The sequence below is a fragment of the Erpetoichthys calabaricus genome, chromosome 9, assembly GCF_900747795.2.
Source record: "Erpetoichthys calabaricus chromosome 9, fErpCal1.3, whole genome shotgun sequence".
Classification (NCBI taxonomy): domain Eukaryota; kingdom Metazoa; phylum Chordata; class Cladistia; order Polypteriformes; family Polypteridae; genus Erpetoichthys; species Erpetoichthys calabaricus.
This window is the reverse complement of record NC_041402.2, coordinates 108,407,397-108,427,396: the sequence shown is the minus strand read 5'-3', so window position 1 is coordinate 108,427,396 and position 20,000 is coordinate 108,407,397. Positions and strand designations below refer to the sequence as shown.

General features: G+C 40.0%; 1 protein-coding gene across 1 annotated transcript in view; it reads left to right on the top strand.

Moving 5' to 3' along the window:
- lrp3 (low density lipoprotein receptor-related protein 3) overlaps window positions 1–20,000 on the top strand; it is a 93,689-nt gene that overhangs the window by 57,521 nt on the left and 16,168 nt on the right. Inside the window, 3 exon segments of the mRNA XM_028810061.2 lie at window positions 4,401–5,242; window positions 5,244–5,488; window positions 11,162–11,294. Coding sequence (XP_028665894.2) covers window positions 4,401–5,242; window positions 5,244–5,488; window positions 11,162–11,294 — 1,220 coding nt within the window.

The following is a 20,000-nucleotide window of genomic DNA, read 5'->3' as shown; positions in this document are numbered from 1 at the left end:
TGTGAAAAAATGGTCTCCTTCTTTCTCCTCTCCTCACTCCCCTGGCTATTCCCTCCTGATTGCTTAAATAGTCCTGTGACGGATGTAATTAATTGATAATGAAGAGGTGTTTTCCAGGGGTGGGGCTGCGGTCTCCTTCCATCATCCGTCCTCCTTTATGGGGACGGCATTCACTGACACACACATAAACAGCAAACGGGACGATGGAAACAAGACGCACATAGTACTAACATTTGACAACACTAACTATGTAGCCCCGCTGCAGGCTCACCTAAGAAATGTTAAAAATGAAGAACGTGGTGGAAACTAAAACTCTTTCCTCATTGCCAATGTTCTATTGCATGCATCATTCCTTTACTCTGCTCACTATCTCCACATTTAAAAATCATGACCATCATCAGGCATGTAAGAATAGATACAAAAGACTTAGTGGAAAAAAGATACCATGTTATTCACTCAGTAGCCATACTGGGGTACCCTAATGTTCATGTGAGCAGTGACAGAGATACTTGGAAGGGTAAGATTTGGAATTTTGGCCTGTCTGATCTGAATTTGAAAAGTGAATTGTTGCTGTATTGTATTAATCTTTGTTTCATCATAATGCATTGCATGTTTGAACACAAAATTCAGCAGACATTACTCTTTCTGGCCATTAAAAGGTTGGGGTAATCTCTTGTAGGAACTTCAACTGATTGTTGAAGTCAGCCCTCATGGTCCACCTTCCTCCAGGTGACAGGAGGGACCACATCCTTGTGCTGCTGTTCTGAGCCTGGTAACCTTGCCTGACAAACTGGATTAGCTGCTGTTAAGTTACCAGGATGGCTGTGTTTGCTTCTGACTTCTATGCCTCCAGGATTTCAGCTAGCTTATGCAGGACCTGGTCATGATGCCATCTACACCATGGTAATGATGCTGTTCCACCAGAGAGGATATACTGCAAACTCGGTTTCTGTGAGTCGCAGAGTTGGCAGATCTCCTCTGAGCCATACCAGAGGTGCAAGTTCCAAGAACTTGGAAGGGTGTCATAAGTAGCCCTGATCAGGAAGCTCAGCCTTGTTTGGGGCATCTTCCACTTATCTGTCATATCACAGCCTCCCAGGTTGTCCATCACATAGTTTCTGCCTTACAGTTCTTATTTTGTAGCCCCCCTCCTCCATCTTCATAACATCAAATATCACCAGGTGTTTTCCTCCATCTTTAGGGTTTTGGACCACAGTTTATGTGCTATTCCCCATCCAAGACTGGTTCTGCTTGATTGCAGCACTCCAACTACCTCCTGGTGTTTCAGTTGGTTAATAGCCTAGTCTAATGACTGCATCATATTTCACTTGCATCCTGGGTGAACTTCAACTTCACTAATTTGGACAGACAGAAAATGATTCTCTCAGCTCAAACACAAGCCTCACCTTCTCCTGTAGATAGCCCAAGCCGATGGATTTCAGTGGAAGCTTCAAGGTATTCCTCCCAAAAAGTGCATGTCGGAAAGACATTGAGGAAGGCCCTGCCATTTCTGGATGTAATCTAGTCGATCTTATTCAGGCTGTCTGAGACCTGAGATATAACTGAGGCAGCCATTTGCTTATCAGACAGAGGCTTTGCATGGATTGGTCTACCAAAAGTGGGATCTTCCCCCCATCAACTGAAAAATATATTCTTTATTCCCAAATCATGGCCAAGTGTTCCACCCACGCAGCCAAGAAAATTTGGCATGCCCGCCTTCTGGCACATGGTGTCAATATAGTTCTTTCCTTCTACATTTAGCAAAGCTATTCCACTGAATTGAATGATGTTGTGGGAATCTTTCTCCATTGGGATAAAGGTGGTAACCACTCTTTTCCAAGCAGATGCGATGTATTGCATTTTCCAGAAAATGACCATCAGCCTTCACAAGAGTTTCAAAAGCCTGGAGCAGTTCTTATATACCTTATAAAGTACATGGTTCGGGCCAGGTGCGGATGCAGGCTCATGCATGTTCTGTCACTTGTTTTACTTCAGACCATTTTGCAGGAGAGGTGTCGAACTGCAAGGAGGGCTCTGGTGGGTGAGGTACATACCCTGGTAATCCAAGACGGTTCTCCTTTTGTCTGTCACTGAGATGGTCCTCTAACATATTCCTCCAAGCTTCTGCGCAGTAGTCTGTAATGCCCCAGTGTTCTACTTTTCCAGCAGCCGTCAGGCATATTTGAAGGGGTTCTTAAAAAAGTCAGCCCTTGCTTTATCCCTTCAGCTTCTACATTTCCTGACCCTTTCAGCTTGCCTCGCATGTGAAAGCCTCACATTAATCTGGTTCCAGAGATTCAATCCGTCCTTTCATGATCCTTGGATTTCCTAAATTGCTCCTTTTCAAGCTGGATAATCTCCTGCACCCTTCTTCCTCTGTTTTTGGGAATGATCTTCTTCTGTGGCATTAATCCAAATCTCTCCTTACCTTTCTCACAAATGATGTGTCCCAACATATTCAGTTTAGCCATTAGAGCAAATTCTGGAGGGTGGTGTTTAGGCTATGGTCAAGTCTCTCCATGTGTCTTTGTCACTGGCTGTTCGCCACATAACTTTGGGTTTCCAGCTTAGCTTATCTGATTTGCACCTTGGGGGTTCCCTGCTTCAAGTCTCAAGGTGCTCCCGCTGAGGGCTATGGTGGCGATATTGCAATTCCTACTGGGAAAACTGGTGTTCTTTGCTCTCACCAGGTGCAATGGTGGGATCAGTAGCACTGTGGTGCTCAATCTATCAGTGATTCCACCTTGTCTGACTTGCTGCTGCACTGGCAAGCTTGCATCTGGATGCTACCACTCCATTTTGCCTTTCCCTGATGGAGTCTCAGCCCCCAGAAGGTCATCAGTTTGGACCACCCACAGGTGCATACTCTGAGGATTCTTTAATCATTTTTCAATGCCATGCCAGTCTTAACCATGTTAACCATTCTGATTCCATCCTGCCCACGGTGGACCACTGGGCTGTTTTCTTCTTACTCTGCTTGTAGTTAGTTTAAGGAGTCCTTGTAACAGATGCTTCAAAGGCTAGTGCAGTCTTTTTTGCCACTCGCCCGTCTTCCTTGGTACCCCTCCAGTTTTTCCTGGACACCAACTGCCCTGTTAACAGTAATCACTGGTCAACCAGATTATCTAATTAAGAGCACAGTTGGAGCCATCTGTTGGGCATTTCTACCTGATGCACCTCTGACAGTTCCACCTTGATAGGTGCAAGGTCATCAGTTGGGAGCCACCCTTCACTGATGTTTAATTCCTTTAATCCTGGAACATGTTGAGGGGGTGGAGCAGCGGTAGGGACGTCTTCCTACCACCCGCTCTAGGATTATTGTTTTCCTCACACTTTGTCCAGAGCCAGAGCCTGTGGATGAAGTTCTTGATTTACCTGGTCATCCTAGTCCTCACCTATGGTTACCAGCATTTGTTTGTGGCTAAAATAATGAGGCTGCGAGTGCAAGCAGCCTTAATAAGGTTCCTGTACAGGCTTGACGGGTTCAATTTCCTTGTCAGGGTGAAAGCTCTGCTATATAAGAGGAACTCAAAATAGAACCACTGCTTCTCTGGACTGAGATGAGGCAGTTGAGGTGGTTTGGGCAAATGGTTAGGATACCCTCTCAGTGCATCTCATGGAAGATGTATAAAGGTGGACATTTTCCAGATACTGCAGACCTAAAGTTACATAAAAACTTCATAATCCCAATACAGAGAAGAGGTTAAACATAGAAAAGGCAAATAATACAGGCAGATTTTGCCAATAAGCACAAAACAAAAAAAAACATTTTAAAGACAAGTAAAACCTCTTCGTAAAATGAGAAAAAAATCTAAAAAACAATGAGGTTGAAAACACCTTACTATAAAATTAGATTAAGGAGTGCAGAAGGAACTAGCTGTCACAAGTGCAAGAATGCAAATACTGGAGCAAATCCATTATACTTCACTGCTTTGTTATGTAAAATTTGCTATTCAACAGACCCATAAAGGAGGAGTTTGTTGCAAAAGGCCAGTATACATAAAGATCAGGGGCAGAGCCTTAGCATATTCAGGAGGGTTTGTTTAGTCCAGTTTATCATGTTTCTCACGCTCACCAGGAAAAGTAGAACAAACAGGCTGCTCATTTTTTAAGTCCACCTTCAAACAGTCCTAAGCCATCCTCATTGTGAAAATGACCATTACCTAGACAGCAACACAGCACAAAATATGGGTGACTGGTATGCAATTCTCTAACATTGATTACTAACTAACTTACTAATTTAATTTGTGTTAATAGCCACTGTTCAGTATATTTTCCTTTTAAGTATATTTTCCTTTTAAGAGTCCTGATTTTTAAATTAAAATAGAATAACTATAAAACTAATTTTGAAGGTAACAATGTTAAACAATGTTGTTTTTTTTCCTTTATGTGATTTTTAGGGAAACTTGGCCAAAGCAGCTGCCAGATAGATGAATTCTTATGTGGAAATGGAAAGTGTATTCCCGCAACTTGGAAATGCAATGTGATGGATGAATGTGGTGATAACACAGATGAAAAAAATTGTGCACCACCACCTACAGAATCTCAGACTACCATGTGCCCTTCAGAGACATTCCAGTGTAAAGACACTCACTCTACACAGTGTTTATCAAACACACTACGTTGCAACTCTGTTAAAGACTGCAGTGATGGCTCAGATGAACAGAACTGCCCAGACACCTCCTGTGGGAAACAGCTTGGAAATTTCTATGGTTCTTTTGCCTCTCCAGACTTCTTCAGATCCAATCACAATGTGTCTAACATGCTGTGCCTATGGTTTATAGATACTCAGGATCAACGCCATATTATTCTGCAGCTGGACCTTCAGCTAGGTTTTAATGATTATGTAAGAGTGTATGATGGCTTAGGGGAACAGAGAGAAAAACTGTTGCAGAGTCTATCCTATCACAACAACAAGCATTCAGTAAGCATTGAATCTTCTAAGGGGCAACTTACTGTCATGTATCATGCTAAACCCAAAAGCGTAGGTCATGGATTCAATGCAACATATCAGGTTAAAGGCTACTGCTTTCCTTGGGAGCACCCCTGTGGCAGTGATGAGGGCTGCTATGCAGATAATCAGCATTGTGATGGTTGGTGGCATTGCCCAAATGGGAAAGATGAGGAAAACTGCCCAGCCTGTCAGGCAGATGAGTATCCTTGTGAAGGAAACAGTGGGATGTGCTATACCTATTTTGATCGTTGCAATAACCAAAAGAACTGCCTTGAAGGCTCTGATGAAAAAAAACTGCTTTACATGTCAGCCAGGCAATTTTCACTGTGGTACAAACATGTGCATATTTGAAACATGGCGATGTGATGGTCAAGAAGATTGCCCGGATGGCAGTGATGAACAAAACTGCCTGGCAGTTGTACCAAGGAAAGTGATTACTGCAGCTCTCATTGGGAGTCTAATATGTGGCCTTTTGCTAGTAATAGCTCTTGGGTGCGCCTTCAAACTTTACTCTCTGAGGACAAGGGAATACAGGTAATATTTTAATTTGAATTTTGCACTGTGTAAATTATAATAGACTTCATTACATGTTATATTGGAAATAATTTGCCTCAGATTTTTTAGTGTTGTATTGTTGATTCTAGTTTTAGGCTATTGGGTAATGTTTCATATTTTGTAACCTATTATATTTGAGAAATCTGCCAGCAAAAGAGACCAGACTATATTCTTAAACAATTACCCAAAACATCTATGAATAAATACAATTTGATAAATAAAGTTATCTTTAAGAATGATAATTGGACACTAAATGATGACACTATTAAATTCTTTGAAATCATTTAAAAAGCACCTATTCTGTGTAAGTTAAATATCTATCTATTAAGGTGGGCCGGATCTACGAGTTTTTTCGTAGACTCTGGTAATTCTAGTGTTAATGTGAAGTTGCAGTACTTGTATACTTACCTCTTGCTGTTATGAATCTTCCTAAGGCTGCGATCTGGCATTTGGAATGATAAGAGAGAAAACATGCATTTCCTAGTGGCCCTGGTCTAGACTTGTGGCATGTACATATGGAAAGTGTAGTAATATAGCGCTGCATCATCTGATCTAGCTTTACTAAAAATAATACAAAGTATAGTATTTATTTAGTGAGTGGTCTGAATATATTTGTATGTACTGCAGAAGTGCACTATTTATTCTTTAAAAGTTTAAATAAATTTATTTTAAGCAGTAAGGCAAATGCAAAGAACCAATTTATTATGAAATTACATTCTAAGATTATGAACATAAGAAAATTCACTAATGCAGCCCCAAATAAACTTGGTGCCACTGTATCTGTTTATGGTGTGGGGCAGGCTGGCATTATCCATTTGACAGGCTGGAACCCAAACCCTGACTTAGCAAGCTACTTCCAGACACTCTTTATTGTCATTTACAAATTCTGAGTCTCTATGGTAGGGCCTCTTGCCTGAAAGCAGCTTTGCAGCTTATCTGATTAAGATGATTGATATAAGACCTTGTAACCTCAGTAGGAACATCCTTCGGAAGGTCCAAGCTGGGCACCAAAGTTCTGAACTGAGGTCCATAACTCAAGAATGAGCAACAGTGATGGACAGAACTTTGCACTAGTGGTTAACCAAGAGGATTGGCTTATGTACACCCAAGAAGCCAATGGCAAGACATCTATATCTTCCTTTAAAAACATCAACCACATCTTAATTAACTGCTCTTCTGTAACTGTGCTGGACTGGAAGGGTGGAATACTTGTTTGTTTTGGAGTTTGGATGAGGCTGCCGTTAGACCAATCTTGCTGAGGAATAGCAAGTGCATGAGCAAAAGAGTGAGACTGTTTATAAAGCCACATGTTCCACTTGCTAAAGACAGGAGCTTGCTGATTACCAGCTAACCCAGCATGCGAAACTTTGCTAGCAATCCAGGTTTCAAAGAGAAACTGCAGTACCAACCAGGAGGTGTACCCAAATGGTGAAGAAGGAGACAAGCACCTGAATATAGAAAGAAATCACACTGAAAAATTATTCCACGTTTCTGGAAGAGTCCGACCAGGAAAGGAACAAATCATCACTCACCTCAACCATAAGCACAACTTTCATTCCAAAATCTATTAATTGTGAATTGATAGATGAGACAAAGAGTGTATTATGGTATTGATGTCACAGTAAGGTAATAACGTTGTGAAGGATAAATTCTGGCTACTATATGTTACTTATCTTAAATCCAGTAAGAGAGTGTAGAGCAGCATCTCACATGTGCACACATGCACTCACTCATGCACACACAGAAAGAATTCTGTGTGGAAAGTGGGTGGTAAGCCAGCACAGAGACTAGCTGTGAGTAAATGGTCTCCACATCACAACCACGAGAAGCTTAAGAACTAGCTAAAGATGATCCATTTTGAACATATGAATTCCATCCATCCATCCATTTTTCCAACCCGCTGAATCCAAACAGGGTCACGGGGGCCTGCTGGAGCCAATCCCAGCCAACACAGGGCACAAGGCAGGGAACCAATCCCGGCAGGGTGCCAACCCACCGCAGACATATGAATTCTTGTCTTTCAATTCATAAGTTATGTGCCTTTTTCTGCAACAGAGAAAAAGCTAAAAGAAAGCTTATGCAATTTTACGTTTTGTATTGTTTGTTATTGTGTTCCATCCATATACCTAAATACATTTATTTCTGTATCTATTTATATATTGTGAAAATAATCAGCCTCAACACAAGAAAAAGGTTTGGGGCAGCCACCCATATATTGTCAAAAGCTGCAAATGGGTATTTGAAAGAGCACTTACGTGCATTGGTTGAGTTCCAAACTGAACTGTTTCACTGTTCAAAACATGGCGGCTTTAAAGACCAAGGACCAGAAGTGACACGGTGGAACCGGAAGTGACATGTTTCTGGGTGATGAATCAGAAGTGACGTTCTTCTGGTCACCAAAACCGGAAGTGATGTCTTCAAGGTTGAATCAGGCAGGTTTTTCCGTGTTTGGTCTGTAGAGACAACAGAAGAGGGTTTAGTGCACCCCACCACCCCCTGGCCTGGCAATAAGTACTTGGTCCATACAGATTCCTCCTACTCGCACATGTGTGACAATATATATATATATATATATATATATATATATATATATATATATATATATATATATATATATATATATACCAGCGTATATCCATTTTCTGATACCCTTATGATATGAATAAATTATATTAGTTTATTGATTTCAACAAGCATGTTTGGGGTTATTTGTGAAAGTAAGTCTTCTGCCACATTGAAACACAATACTGATTATTAATTGAGTGATCATACACCCCTCCCTAAATGATTTTGCTGTCCATGGGGATGGGCAAGTTAAAATTTATTCTCTATTCCTGTTGTACTAGGGTGTTCTACCATGTTAGCCATTATGAATGTAGTGAGACATCAAGCACAATGACACCTTTTACTGGCTAACCAAAAAGATGACAATATGCAAGCTTTCAGTGAATATTATAATCTTTTTAGTTAGCCAATAAAAGGTGTCATTTTTGCTTGACTTCTCGCTACATTCTCTTTTCCTAAAATAGTACATGCAAACCCATTTGTATTAACAATAAATTACTATGACTAATATTTTCTGACATTTATCAGTAAGGAGGAGAGAAGTTTAGAGGTAAAGTACATAATCATGGCAACGAAGAGTGGTGAAGTGTTGCATGTTAATAAGTACATGCCAGTAAGAATTTCACTGTACTCTGTACTTTTCACAGTATTGGTCTTGTGAACATATATGAAAGAAAACCATTCCTTGATTGGTTTAATTACATGTTAAGTGATGTTAGGAATATCTAATAGTATTTTAAAATATTTTAAGTTATGAAATAATAAGTTTTTTAAACAAATTATGTGTTGCAACACATGGGTGTTTGAGGATCACCTTCCAGATTCTGCTGAGGTATGCAATACCACCCTGGGATGATAGGGGGCACGGTCGCTAACTGTGTAATCTCCTTTTTTTCATGCAGCACCGAAAAAAACGCCCCATGAACTCCACCCACAGCATCCCAGAAGCCACCGCCCCTTCAGACTGAGATGCTATAAAGCCGAGACGTTCCCAGAGGAGGGTGTCTCACTTCAGGGAGAAGCCTCCATTTGTTGGAACTCCCCGTGACCGACTCACTCAGACGAGTTACTTGTAAAGCTGAGCCTAGCTGGCTAAGAAGGTGTTTGAGAAGCATTTTTTCTTTCGCTCCATCAGGCGCCTGTTTCTGGTTTTTTTTTTGGACAATTGCATTAAACAGAGTAGGCAGTACTATTTTTCTTTTGGACTCCAGTCGTCTTTCAGTGTAAAAATGTATAGTTTGAATAAAACACTATCAAACCCATTTGTTAAACTGACTTTAGCAAGGTGATTCCCTATTGTTCTGGCATTCCACTCAGAACTCAGATTTTTTAATGTTATCATTCTACTTCAGTCAATATAGTTATCATAGTGTCATCAGTGCTATTAATACGTATTTAAATTATTTTAAAACAATCCTAATACTTCCATGCAGTTATTTTAGTTATTTGAATAACAGTTTGAAAGCATATCTTGATCTCTTTTTAAATTAAATTTACTAGAAATCCAATGTATTTCAAATAAAAATGGGCTGTGAAACAGTGGTTGTTGGTTGAGTTCTGTGGAAGAAATACACTGGAAATATATTAAAGAAAGAAATTTTGTTCTCGACTATGACATCATTAAGTCAGAAATCGTCTTTAATTTCTCTTCATGAAGAGGGAACAACCTGTTACAGCAGTCAACCATGGGATGTTACCCTGAGCAAAGATGTCAAAGGAATGGCCAGAGAGTAAAGATAAGAGGTCTATATTTATAAACAATTGAATTTACATAACAGTGCTGAATTAATGCTTATATATCATTATCTGATTGTTTTGTTGGCTTGTACAGTCTGAATATTTACTCTTAATTGTTTAAAAGACATGAGGTTTTTTCAGCAAAGAGCATAATCAGCTTACATATCCCCAAACTAAAAATCTCATTACACTATATTCTTTCTCCTTCAAGTTCATCTCTTATACTTTTATGGAAACTGCTTACATGACAACTGTCAGGTCATACTAGGTACATGAAAGAACATGACCATCCCTTGGATCATTCTGTTTGTGTTTACTTAACCATCTCAACAGTCTCTTCATGCTATTGTCTAAAACACATGTTACATATTTCTTTTAATCCCTCTCACAGTACCAAACACCCTTCTGTTTGATCCTTGGAGCAAGTGTCAGTGCTCCAAGTTGCAGGCTCAGATAAATATAATGCATAAAGCCATACCTTTAATTGTTAATTTGCTTCAAGCAAATGCCTCAGATAAAAAAATGAAAAGCTTGTCACTGATAAAATTGCATTCCTAATTCACTGGTGTTGTGTCAGTTGTGTCTCAAAAAAAAAACAAAATTGAATTAAACCTGCAGGATACACCACAGTTATTATTTTAACAGACTTACTTGAGGCTGTGCAGAGGAGAGCAACCACATGCATCCCAGGACTTAAGGACATGTTTTACTCAGAGAATTAAACCTGTTTAGTCTTGAGTAGAAGAGACTGTGCAGTGGACCTAATCCAGGTCTTCAAAATATTCAAAGACACTGATAAAGTGGATTCAGTAAAATTCTTTCAGCTTAAGAGTGAATTAAGTACTCAAGGACACCAATGGAAATAAGGAGAAATTCATTTATGACTGAAGACAGGAAGCACTTCTTTACTGAAAGAGTTGTGGGAATATGAAACAAACTACCAAGATATGGTGTAAAAACAAAAACATTGACAGCCTTTAAGATGTATCTGGATGAGATATTGGGAAAGCTTCGCTATTAGTTAAACAAACAAGCTTGATGGACTGAATTGTCTTATACTCTAAGCTGTAATATCAAACAATGGAAAAAGGTGCTTACCTGCTATCATAAGAATCTCATATATAAGCTGATTACTTACTTGCTAAAGTGTTATTTGTAGGAATGTTTAAGTTACTAATGATGAATAAATGCAGAATTCTCAACATCCCCTGTAAGTAGTGAGTTTTACAGCACTTAAAAAAGTATAATTCTTCCTTGTTTCATGAAGGTAATGGATGAATTATTTGTCTGTTTTATTCTCTTATATTTTTAGTCAAATTTAGTAATTAAAATCAATTTCCATTTGTACAGGGCATTTGAAACGCAAATGACCCGATTAGAGGCAGAGTTTGTAAGAAGAGAAGCTCCTCCTTCATATGGTCAGCTGATTGCCCAAGGCCTTATTCCCCCAGTTGAAGACTTTCCTGTTTATAACTCCCCTCAGGTAAATATTATTTTAAAAATGTATTTTTTCCCTGATTTTTGTGATTGTGGAGAATATTTTTATTTCTGTTAAAATAATTCAGTGTTATTGTCATGTCTAAACAAACTGCGATTATGATCTGAAATATACTTAGTGACCATTAATGTTTTGCAAAAAGAAAACCAGGTAAAAAGAAGTCCAAAAATACAATATTTAGTCAGTTTCATCTTTATTAGCAAGTAAGATATTTAGTTGGCGAAAAGGGGAAGAAAGTCTGAGTAGTATAAAAGATGGCCATTACAAATGGGTAAAGGTACAGATTCACATTTTTCTTAAAAGAAGTATAGTCAGAAATTCAATGCTGGAGGAATTTGTGAGAATGAAAATACCAGAATTTTCTGCAGTATATTTGTTTGGAAGGTGTTTTTAATACCCTGTCAAAGAAACAAGCATTCCATTTGGCTACAATTAAAAAAAGTGAAATGTTGTTAACTGGACTGAAGTAATGCTTATATACTGTAGATATATGACTATGAAGGTGTGAAAATACTCCCTATCCAAACTGTTCCCATGTTTTACCATAATTTCGTAGAAACGTGGTCTCTAAAAACCATTATTTTAATTTACAGTTTTACTAATTACTTTATCTTTTGATAGTATAAGAGGCAGTCTTAGAAAGTTAATATTAATGTTAATATATGCATAGGTTTTGCTTAATTTGAAAAGAAAATAAGTTTTATATAGTTACTTAGATCAGTGTTTCCCAACCTCGGTCCTGGGGGCCCACTGTGGCTGTAGGTTTTTGTTCCAACCAGCTTCTGTTTTTAATTGGACTCCTGGGCTAATTAAGTGATGTGTTATTTCCCAAGTTCTGTGTTTTGGGAACAATATAGAAATTAGGGTTAGGGTTAGAAAACTAAGTTTGGTAAAAAAAAAAATTATATATATATATATATATATATATTGTGGTGGGTGGCCGGCTAAATATTCCGGCCCTCACCCCCAGGCCGCCAGGTGGAGCTCTCCCAACAGCGTGGACGTTCCCCGAATTCCAGCAGGGCCTCATGGACTTTGTAGTTTATATACACAGGCCTGCTGGATACCATGGGGACCACCAGGAGTCGCTGTGGGGAGGCTGCCGGACTCTTACTTGCCCTATAACCCTGAGGTGCGTCGTGATCACATGACAAGAGGAAACAACGTGCTTCCGGGTTGAAGAAAGGAGCTTTTTATCCGACCCGGAAGTGTTCATGATCACATGGACAGAAGGGAGAAACACTTCCGGGTCATGGACTATATAAAGGACTCTGGGAAACCAGTACACTGAGCTGAGCTGGGAGGAAGGGTGGCGAAGTGTCTGGGAGTGTGGGGGATTGAGTATTGTAGTGTTTAGTGATTTATGAGTATTGTGGAGTGGAGGGTGCTTTGTGCACGTTATTGTCTAAATAAAAGTAATATTTGGACTTTTACCTGGTGTCTGGAGTCGAGTCAGAGGGTTCAAGAGGACGACAAGGGCCTCAATCAGTCACAATATATATATATATATATATATATATATATATATATATATATATATATATATATATTAAAATGTACCAAGCAATTATATGGGAGTAATGTATTTTTTTTCTTTTTAACAATATTTTCATCTTGATTTTCATTCTACTTTTCTAGGTGTTCTAATTGTTTAATTAATCCATTATTTACTAATTAGTGGGCCTGATGCTAAAGTAGTTCCGGCCTTTGATTATTCAGTGTTGTTTGCCAGCGTGTCTGCTTTGCTCATTTTTAATTGTCATTAATAAGATACTTCATAACTTTTATGGACAGAATTTCTAGGCGCAGCCAGGGTGTTGAGGGGGTCCGGTTTGGTGGGCTCAGGATTGGGTCACTGCTTTTTGCAGATGATGTGTCCTGTTTGCTTCATCAGGCCGTGATCTTCAGCTCTCTCTGGATCGGTTCGCAGCCGAGTGTGAAGCGGCTGGGATGAGAATCAGCACCTCCAAATCCGAGACCATGGTCCTCAGCCGGAAAAGGGTGGAGTGCCCTCTCAGGGTTGGTAGCGAGATCCTGCCCCAAGTGGAGGAGTTCAAGTATCTCGGGGTCTTGTTCACGAGTGAGGGAAGAATGGAGCGTGAGATCGACAGGCGGATCGGTGCGGCATCCGCAGTAATGCGGGCGCTGCATCGGTCTGTCGTGGTGAAAAAGGAGCTGAGCCGCAAGGCGAAGCTCTCAATTTACCAGTCGATCTATGTTCCTACCCTCACCTATGGTCATGAGCTATGGGTAGTGGCCGAAAGAACGAGATCGCGAATACAAGCGGCTGAAATGAGTTTCCTCCGCAGGGTGTCTGGGCTTTCCCTTAAAGATAGGGTGAGAAGCTCAGTCATCCGGGAGGGGCTCAGAGTAGAGCCGCTGCTCCTCCGCATCGAGAGGAGTCAGATGAGGTGGCTCGGGCATCTGATCAGGATGCCTCCTGGACGCCTCCCTGGTGAGGTGTTCCGGGCACGTCCAACCGGGAGGAGGCCCCGGGGAAGACCCAGGACACGCTGGAGGGACTATGTCTCTCGACTGGCCTGGGAACGCCTTGGGATTCTCCCGGAAGAGCTAGAAGAAGTGGCCGGGGAGAGGGAAGTCTGGGCATCTCTGCTCAAGCTGCTGCCCCCGCGACCCGACCTCGGATAAGCGGGAGACAATGGATGGATGGATGGATTAATAAGATACAACGAAGGGGAAAAACTGCACAGAGAAAGAGCAAAATATAATGAAATCAACAAAAGAGAGTTAAGCATTTAAATCTATAGCAAAAGCAGAAATATTTCTAAATGTATTATAAATGTAAACATCATGCTGCTGTGCTTTTCTGAATGTAGAATAAAAGAAAAATAATACCAGCTAATTAAATGAGATCATTGTTATCAGGTGTTGTCACTGATTAGGATTCTGATTGGAACAAAAACCTGCAGCCACAGTGTACCCCCAGGACTGAGGTTGGGAAACATTGACTTAGATAATGGTATAATCTGAATCTTTAACCTCCTGTAGGATAGGAACTTAAAGAAATGTAACATAATATCTAAGCCTTAAACGGAAATATAGTATCTTATACAAGAACGTTTCCTTTTTTATTTGTATGAGAAGTTTTTTCTTTGTTTTGTGTGAACTGCTTTTGTTTTTTAATTTTTACTAAAACTTTTAAAATGAAGATACTTGATCTGTGGAATTATTTGTATATGCATGATACTTATTGCCTGAAGTAAGCTGTAGTTGCAGAATTTTGGAAACCGTGGGCAAAGGCAGCTACACACAGAATACACCCACTTCAAAATAGTCAACTGAAAGACACCTAAACATTACAGAAAAAATAATACTTAAACTTAACTGTTATTTGCATTTAGGCGATAAAATTAAGATAATGCAAGCATACAACATCATCATCTGATCCACCGTCTCTAGTACCTAAGGGAAAATAGGATAATGATTGGGTTTTTTGGCTGTTGCTACTGTAACTTCTTGGTACTTTAGTGTTGTCAGTGTGACTTGGTTTGGAGAAAAATCCAAATGAATGAATTTTAATGAATTTTCAACAAAACAGTTCTCAGATTTTAAACCATTGTAATAGATAGCTCAGAAGCAGAGTGTTTTATGTAAAAGGCACTATATAGCGCCCGACCCGGCACAGACTCAGGCAGAGGCACGTACTTAAATAAATACTTTTTTATTTCTCTTCAGCCGTGGGGCACGCCTTCCCCGTGTCCCACAGGCCCAACACAGTCCCAAATACACTCCCAATTAGCACAACAAACCACACTTCTTCTCTCCCACCACTCCACCACAAGCTTCGTCCTCCTTCCTCCCAACTCTGGCTCTCCCGAGTGGTGGTGGCTGGCCTTTTTTATACCCCACCCGGAAGCGTTCCAGGTGCTTGATTACCTGGCCCTAATTGACCTTCCGGGTGGGGCTGACGAGTCGACCAGCTGGGCTGGAAAGTCCATGCAGCTCCCCCTGGTGGCCATCCAAGCCCCCAACCAGGCTGTGGAGGACTCCATCTCCCATGCAGCCTTGCGCCAGGTTGGGGAATCATCGTCCACCAGGGAGGCTGCCACCAAGCGTCCCGGGGGAGGTACTGAGCTGCCCAAGGTGGCTCCCCCGGAACAGATGCAGCAGGGGCGTCCCTGCCGGGCATGGGACCCGGCTGTCCTTCACATTTAGCTGTTATTTTTATCATCTTATTCAGGTATTGTTTACAAAATTTAATCAAATAAATGATGCAGTTACCCTAAATGTCCATTCTCTTTGCTTTTCTCAATAAACAGAACAGTCAAAGATAAACTTTTATAAGGGTGTGTAATGGTTAGGTAAGATAATCTTTAAATATGTAATCATATGAGTGTTTTGGTGTCAAAACATTTTCAGTTGAGGAATCATCAACCTTTATTGCAATAAAAGCTTAAAGCATTAAATCACAAAATAGTCTTCATTTTCCCTGACAACTACTTGTTAAACTAGAAATTTTCCTCAGACTTGTGTTCCACCAGTACACCTGACATAAGATGCATTGGTGAAGCTTCAGTCTTTTATTTCTGAAAGATGGGAAGATTTTTTTTCTGTGTTATTGTATGAGGAGAGAGAGAGAGAGGTTAGGAGCATGCGCTGATACAGTGGGTTGCTGCACCCACCACATGACAAACCACCTCAGAATCCCAGATGAGGACCCGAGTGCAGCCATGCAACGGGTGACACCTCAGAACCACACTAGTTCAGATGGAATGCAACAGTGTGAGGTTTTTTATGGTGCCTGGGGTGCCAATCCTGCCACCAACCCCCAAGTTTTCCCTGCAGGTTGGTGGGCCTACTTGCAGAACTGGATGAAGATTAACATCATACTGAGGATAGAGCAATTACAGGTTAAGGGCTTTGCTCAAGAGCACAATGGAGTGGAATCACTTCTGGCATTTACAGGATTTGAACCAGCAACCTTTTGATTACCAGTGCAGATCCCTAGCCTCAGAGCACCACTCTGCCCAGTTGTATGAGTGTTATAAAAAATCATGTTCCATTTATTATGTTAAGACCTTTTCTGGCTGCATTATTAGCCATTTTCTTTGGCCATTACTGCTGCCATATGTTGAAAAAAGGTGTGTGAGAATATTTACAGTGATTCTGTCAGAAGCAAGTTAAGAATCCTGTGCTTACAATATATCAGAAAATCCCACATACATCTGCATAACTGTATAAACCATAAATAAAAGGGTTGATTTAATTACTGATTATGCTGACTATGCACTAAATCATTTATGTAGATTACCTAACTCTTTTTGTAAGAAATGTAAATAAGTTTATTGGGCTGGCAGGATGTCATTATGTGATACTGAATCTTTCAAAAAGAGCATTTATGTCTAATTAATTGAAGATTACTTTAAGTTTCATTTTATTAAAGCCAATTTTGCTCTGTAAAAAATGTAAACTTAGACAAGCATTTAAGTATGAGAGTGGTCAAGGAGAGTTACTGGTTTAAAAGTATTTTATGTACTGTACACACCGTACACTGGGGAAATTCCCATGACTGAAAGCTATTAAATGTTGTCCCATTCTATAAAAAAGGTATTCAAGCATTTCCTATTGACTAGTTGCCAGTAGGGTTAACACTAAATCAAATCTAATTTTGTCATATATAAATTTACATACAGTACAGTGGGCAGTGAAATGTTTACTTGACTGTGGCGAAAGAAAAAAAATGTATACACTACTGGTGAAAATTTTTAGAACACCTCAGTTTTTCTTCAGATTTAATCAGTTGAAGTGCAATGAATGACCTATAATGGTGAAAATGCCAGAGGTTTAAATTTAAAGCTTAAGTTAGCAAAAACTGAAATAAAGAGAAATTTCACAATATTAGAAAAAAGCAAATTTCAGAATATTAGGAATGGGCCTCCGTGAGGGAGCAACTAATAGGTTACAACCTATAGATGTTCTACAGCAATTAAAGTAAACTACGCCTTGCAAGTTGAAGGCAAACAATTTGCACAGGAGTCCCAGTTCTGCTAGTTACTTAAAAACCCTCTGTCTGTCTTAAAGCAGAGTTGAAACAGACTGTGTTACTACACACTGTGAAGTACTACTTGGACAATATTACACTGTAGAAAGTTGTAAATGCCAGTGATAATGACAAGAAAATGGCAAATAACAAATGAAATTATTATCCTTAGAAGTGTAGGCCTTTCATTTAGAGAAATTGAAAAAAAAAAAAAAAAATCAAAGTGTCAGTGGGTATGATGCCTTACACAACCCAAAGGCAATTGGAAACTGGAAGAAACTCTGAGTACAACAGCTTCAAGCACAGCTTAACAGTGGTCGAAAAAAGCAAGTCTCAGTTTCTACTGTGGAGAAAAAACTTTGTGCTGCAGGTTTGACAGGACAAGTGGCAGTAAGAAAGCCATTCCTTAAAGGATAAAACAGAGCCTTGAAATACTGGCTGTGGACTATTGCAGACAGGAAGAAAATCTTATGGACCGATGAATAAAACTTTGAAATATTCAGTTCACCATGCAGAGTATTTGTAAGCTATTGAGTTGGTGAAAGGATGGTGTGTGGAGGAAGAGTGATGACTTGGGGTTCTTTTGCTGGAGGCAGAGTTGGTGACCTCCACAGAGTGACTTGCATTCTGTGTGTTTGGGTATTATATCAGCAGAAGGTGGCTACTTTGATAAATCAAAAATTTGAATAAAACACTTAATGTTTCCTTGGCTTTTTTGTTATTTGCCATTGTCTGTTCTGTGCCTTGATTTCATGAAACATTAACACATAAAACTGTGCACATTTCCATAAAAACTGAAAAAACAAAGCTGTTTTAAAACTTTTGACCAGTAGTGTATATGCAGTGATGCGTCATACTTCAAACATAATTCGTTTCAGGAGGCAATTTAAACTCTGAATTGTTTGAAGTCCAAATCAGTTTTCCCTATTAGAAATAACGCAAAGTTAATGAATCCCTTCCTAGACCCTAAGCAATACCTATTTCAATAAACTTAAACAGCAAATACACATAACTGAAGGTAAAAATAACACAATTAAATGCCCTATATAATAAATTAAAATATGAAAACAAAAGATAAAAAACATCAATACTGTATAATAAAATGAAATGTATTGTGGCACACATAGATGCAGCGGCTTGGTGCTCTTCCTTTTGGAGCTTTGTCCTTTTGTGTATGTGTTGTTGGTCTTCATAATGAAATCGTGCTGGGCGAATAACGTCTACAGCTGGCACTATCTCCGAGCGGACTGTTACAAATGAGTTTCTTTGCTTCCAAAATATTCTGGTGGACATAGCCTGGTGTCAAGGCTCCCCATGGGTTACCATCCCCACAGGTAGGAGACAGAGGCAGGGACAGGAGGCCACACAAGACACCTCTTCCTAGTATTTTTTCTCACCAACACAGGATCCCTCACAAATAATATCAACAAACTGAAGCTGCACATTGCAGTGAATAGGATTGTTAAGGACAGTTGCATTCTACTAATTATAGAGACCTGGCTTCATTCATTCATTCCGGATACATCAACCAAGTTAGCAGGCCGCAAAGTACACCAGCAGGACAGGACTCCAGTAAGAGAAAACGGGGGGCATTATGCCTGTATGTCAACAAAACCTGGTGTATTAACACTAAGACTGTATACAACAGATGACGTTTACGTTCGCTGCATAAGCCATCTCTTGCTGCATTTTTTTCACTGCTTGCACAATTTGAACATAGAAGCATTATTCAAAATCATATTTCTCTTGAATTTAGTGTTCAAACTCTGGAACATTCAAAGTTAGAATTGTTCAAAGAACGAGGCACCAATGTGTATGTAATGGTGATATATATAGTGAAACAAACACAAGAAACCACTATGAAAGGATGATAGAATACCAATGTGGTAGTTCCTGTATACCTGAAAAACATAAAAAAATCAGGGGAAAAAAGAGCGAGTGTTAGGTGACAGCACTGAGCACTCATCAGACAGATAATTACAACTATTCAAGCCGTAAGCTGCATCACATGCACATATGTGTGTCATGGGCCCCCTTTTAGCCCATATCCATTGAGTCAGGCAATATGAACCACAAGGTTGTGAACCCATGAAAGTGCATCGGCATTTGCATGGAGAGAGCCCTGGCTATGAATGAGAGTAAACCTATTAGGTTGGAGGTCCAACCTTAGCAAATCAAAGCAGATTTGATTCTTTTTGCACTGACATCCACTGGAGAGGGGCATGATTGGTGACTAGGGTGAACTCACAGCCTAAGAGATAATACCTCAGCTGGGTAATTGCCCATTTAATTGCCAAGGCCTCTTGATCCACTACTGCATACCTGGTTTCTTGGTCCAACACTTTCCGGCTCAGAAACAAGACCAACAACACCATTGACATTTTGCCTCAGCATGGCACCAACACCTGTGTCCAAAGCATCAGTCTGGAGAATAAAAGTGTTGACATTAGGGTCTTCTTTAAGCCATGAAATGCTCCATCTCAATCTTCAGGAAAGGTCCCAGTATGTTTGCTCATTACGCTACCTCTCAGTGACGCCTGGTGGCAGTACTTTCAAATACTAGAAAATAACACTACATATCATCATTGTCTTGCAATGGTAACATTACCTCGGACAGTGCTTGCGACTTGTCCTGCTGGACAGCCAAATGTGCTTGACTCCCGTCTGGACCCCGAGTCTTTGGAGTTCTG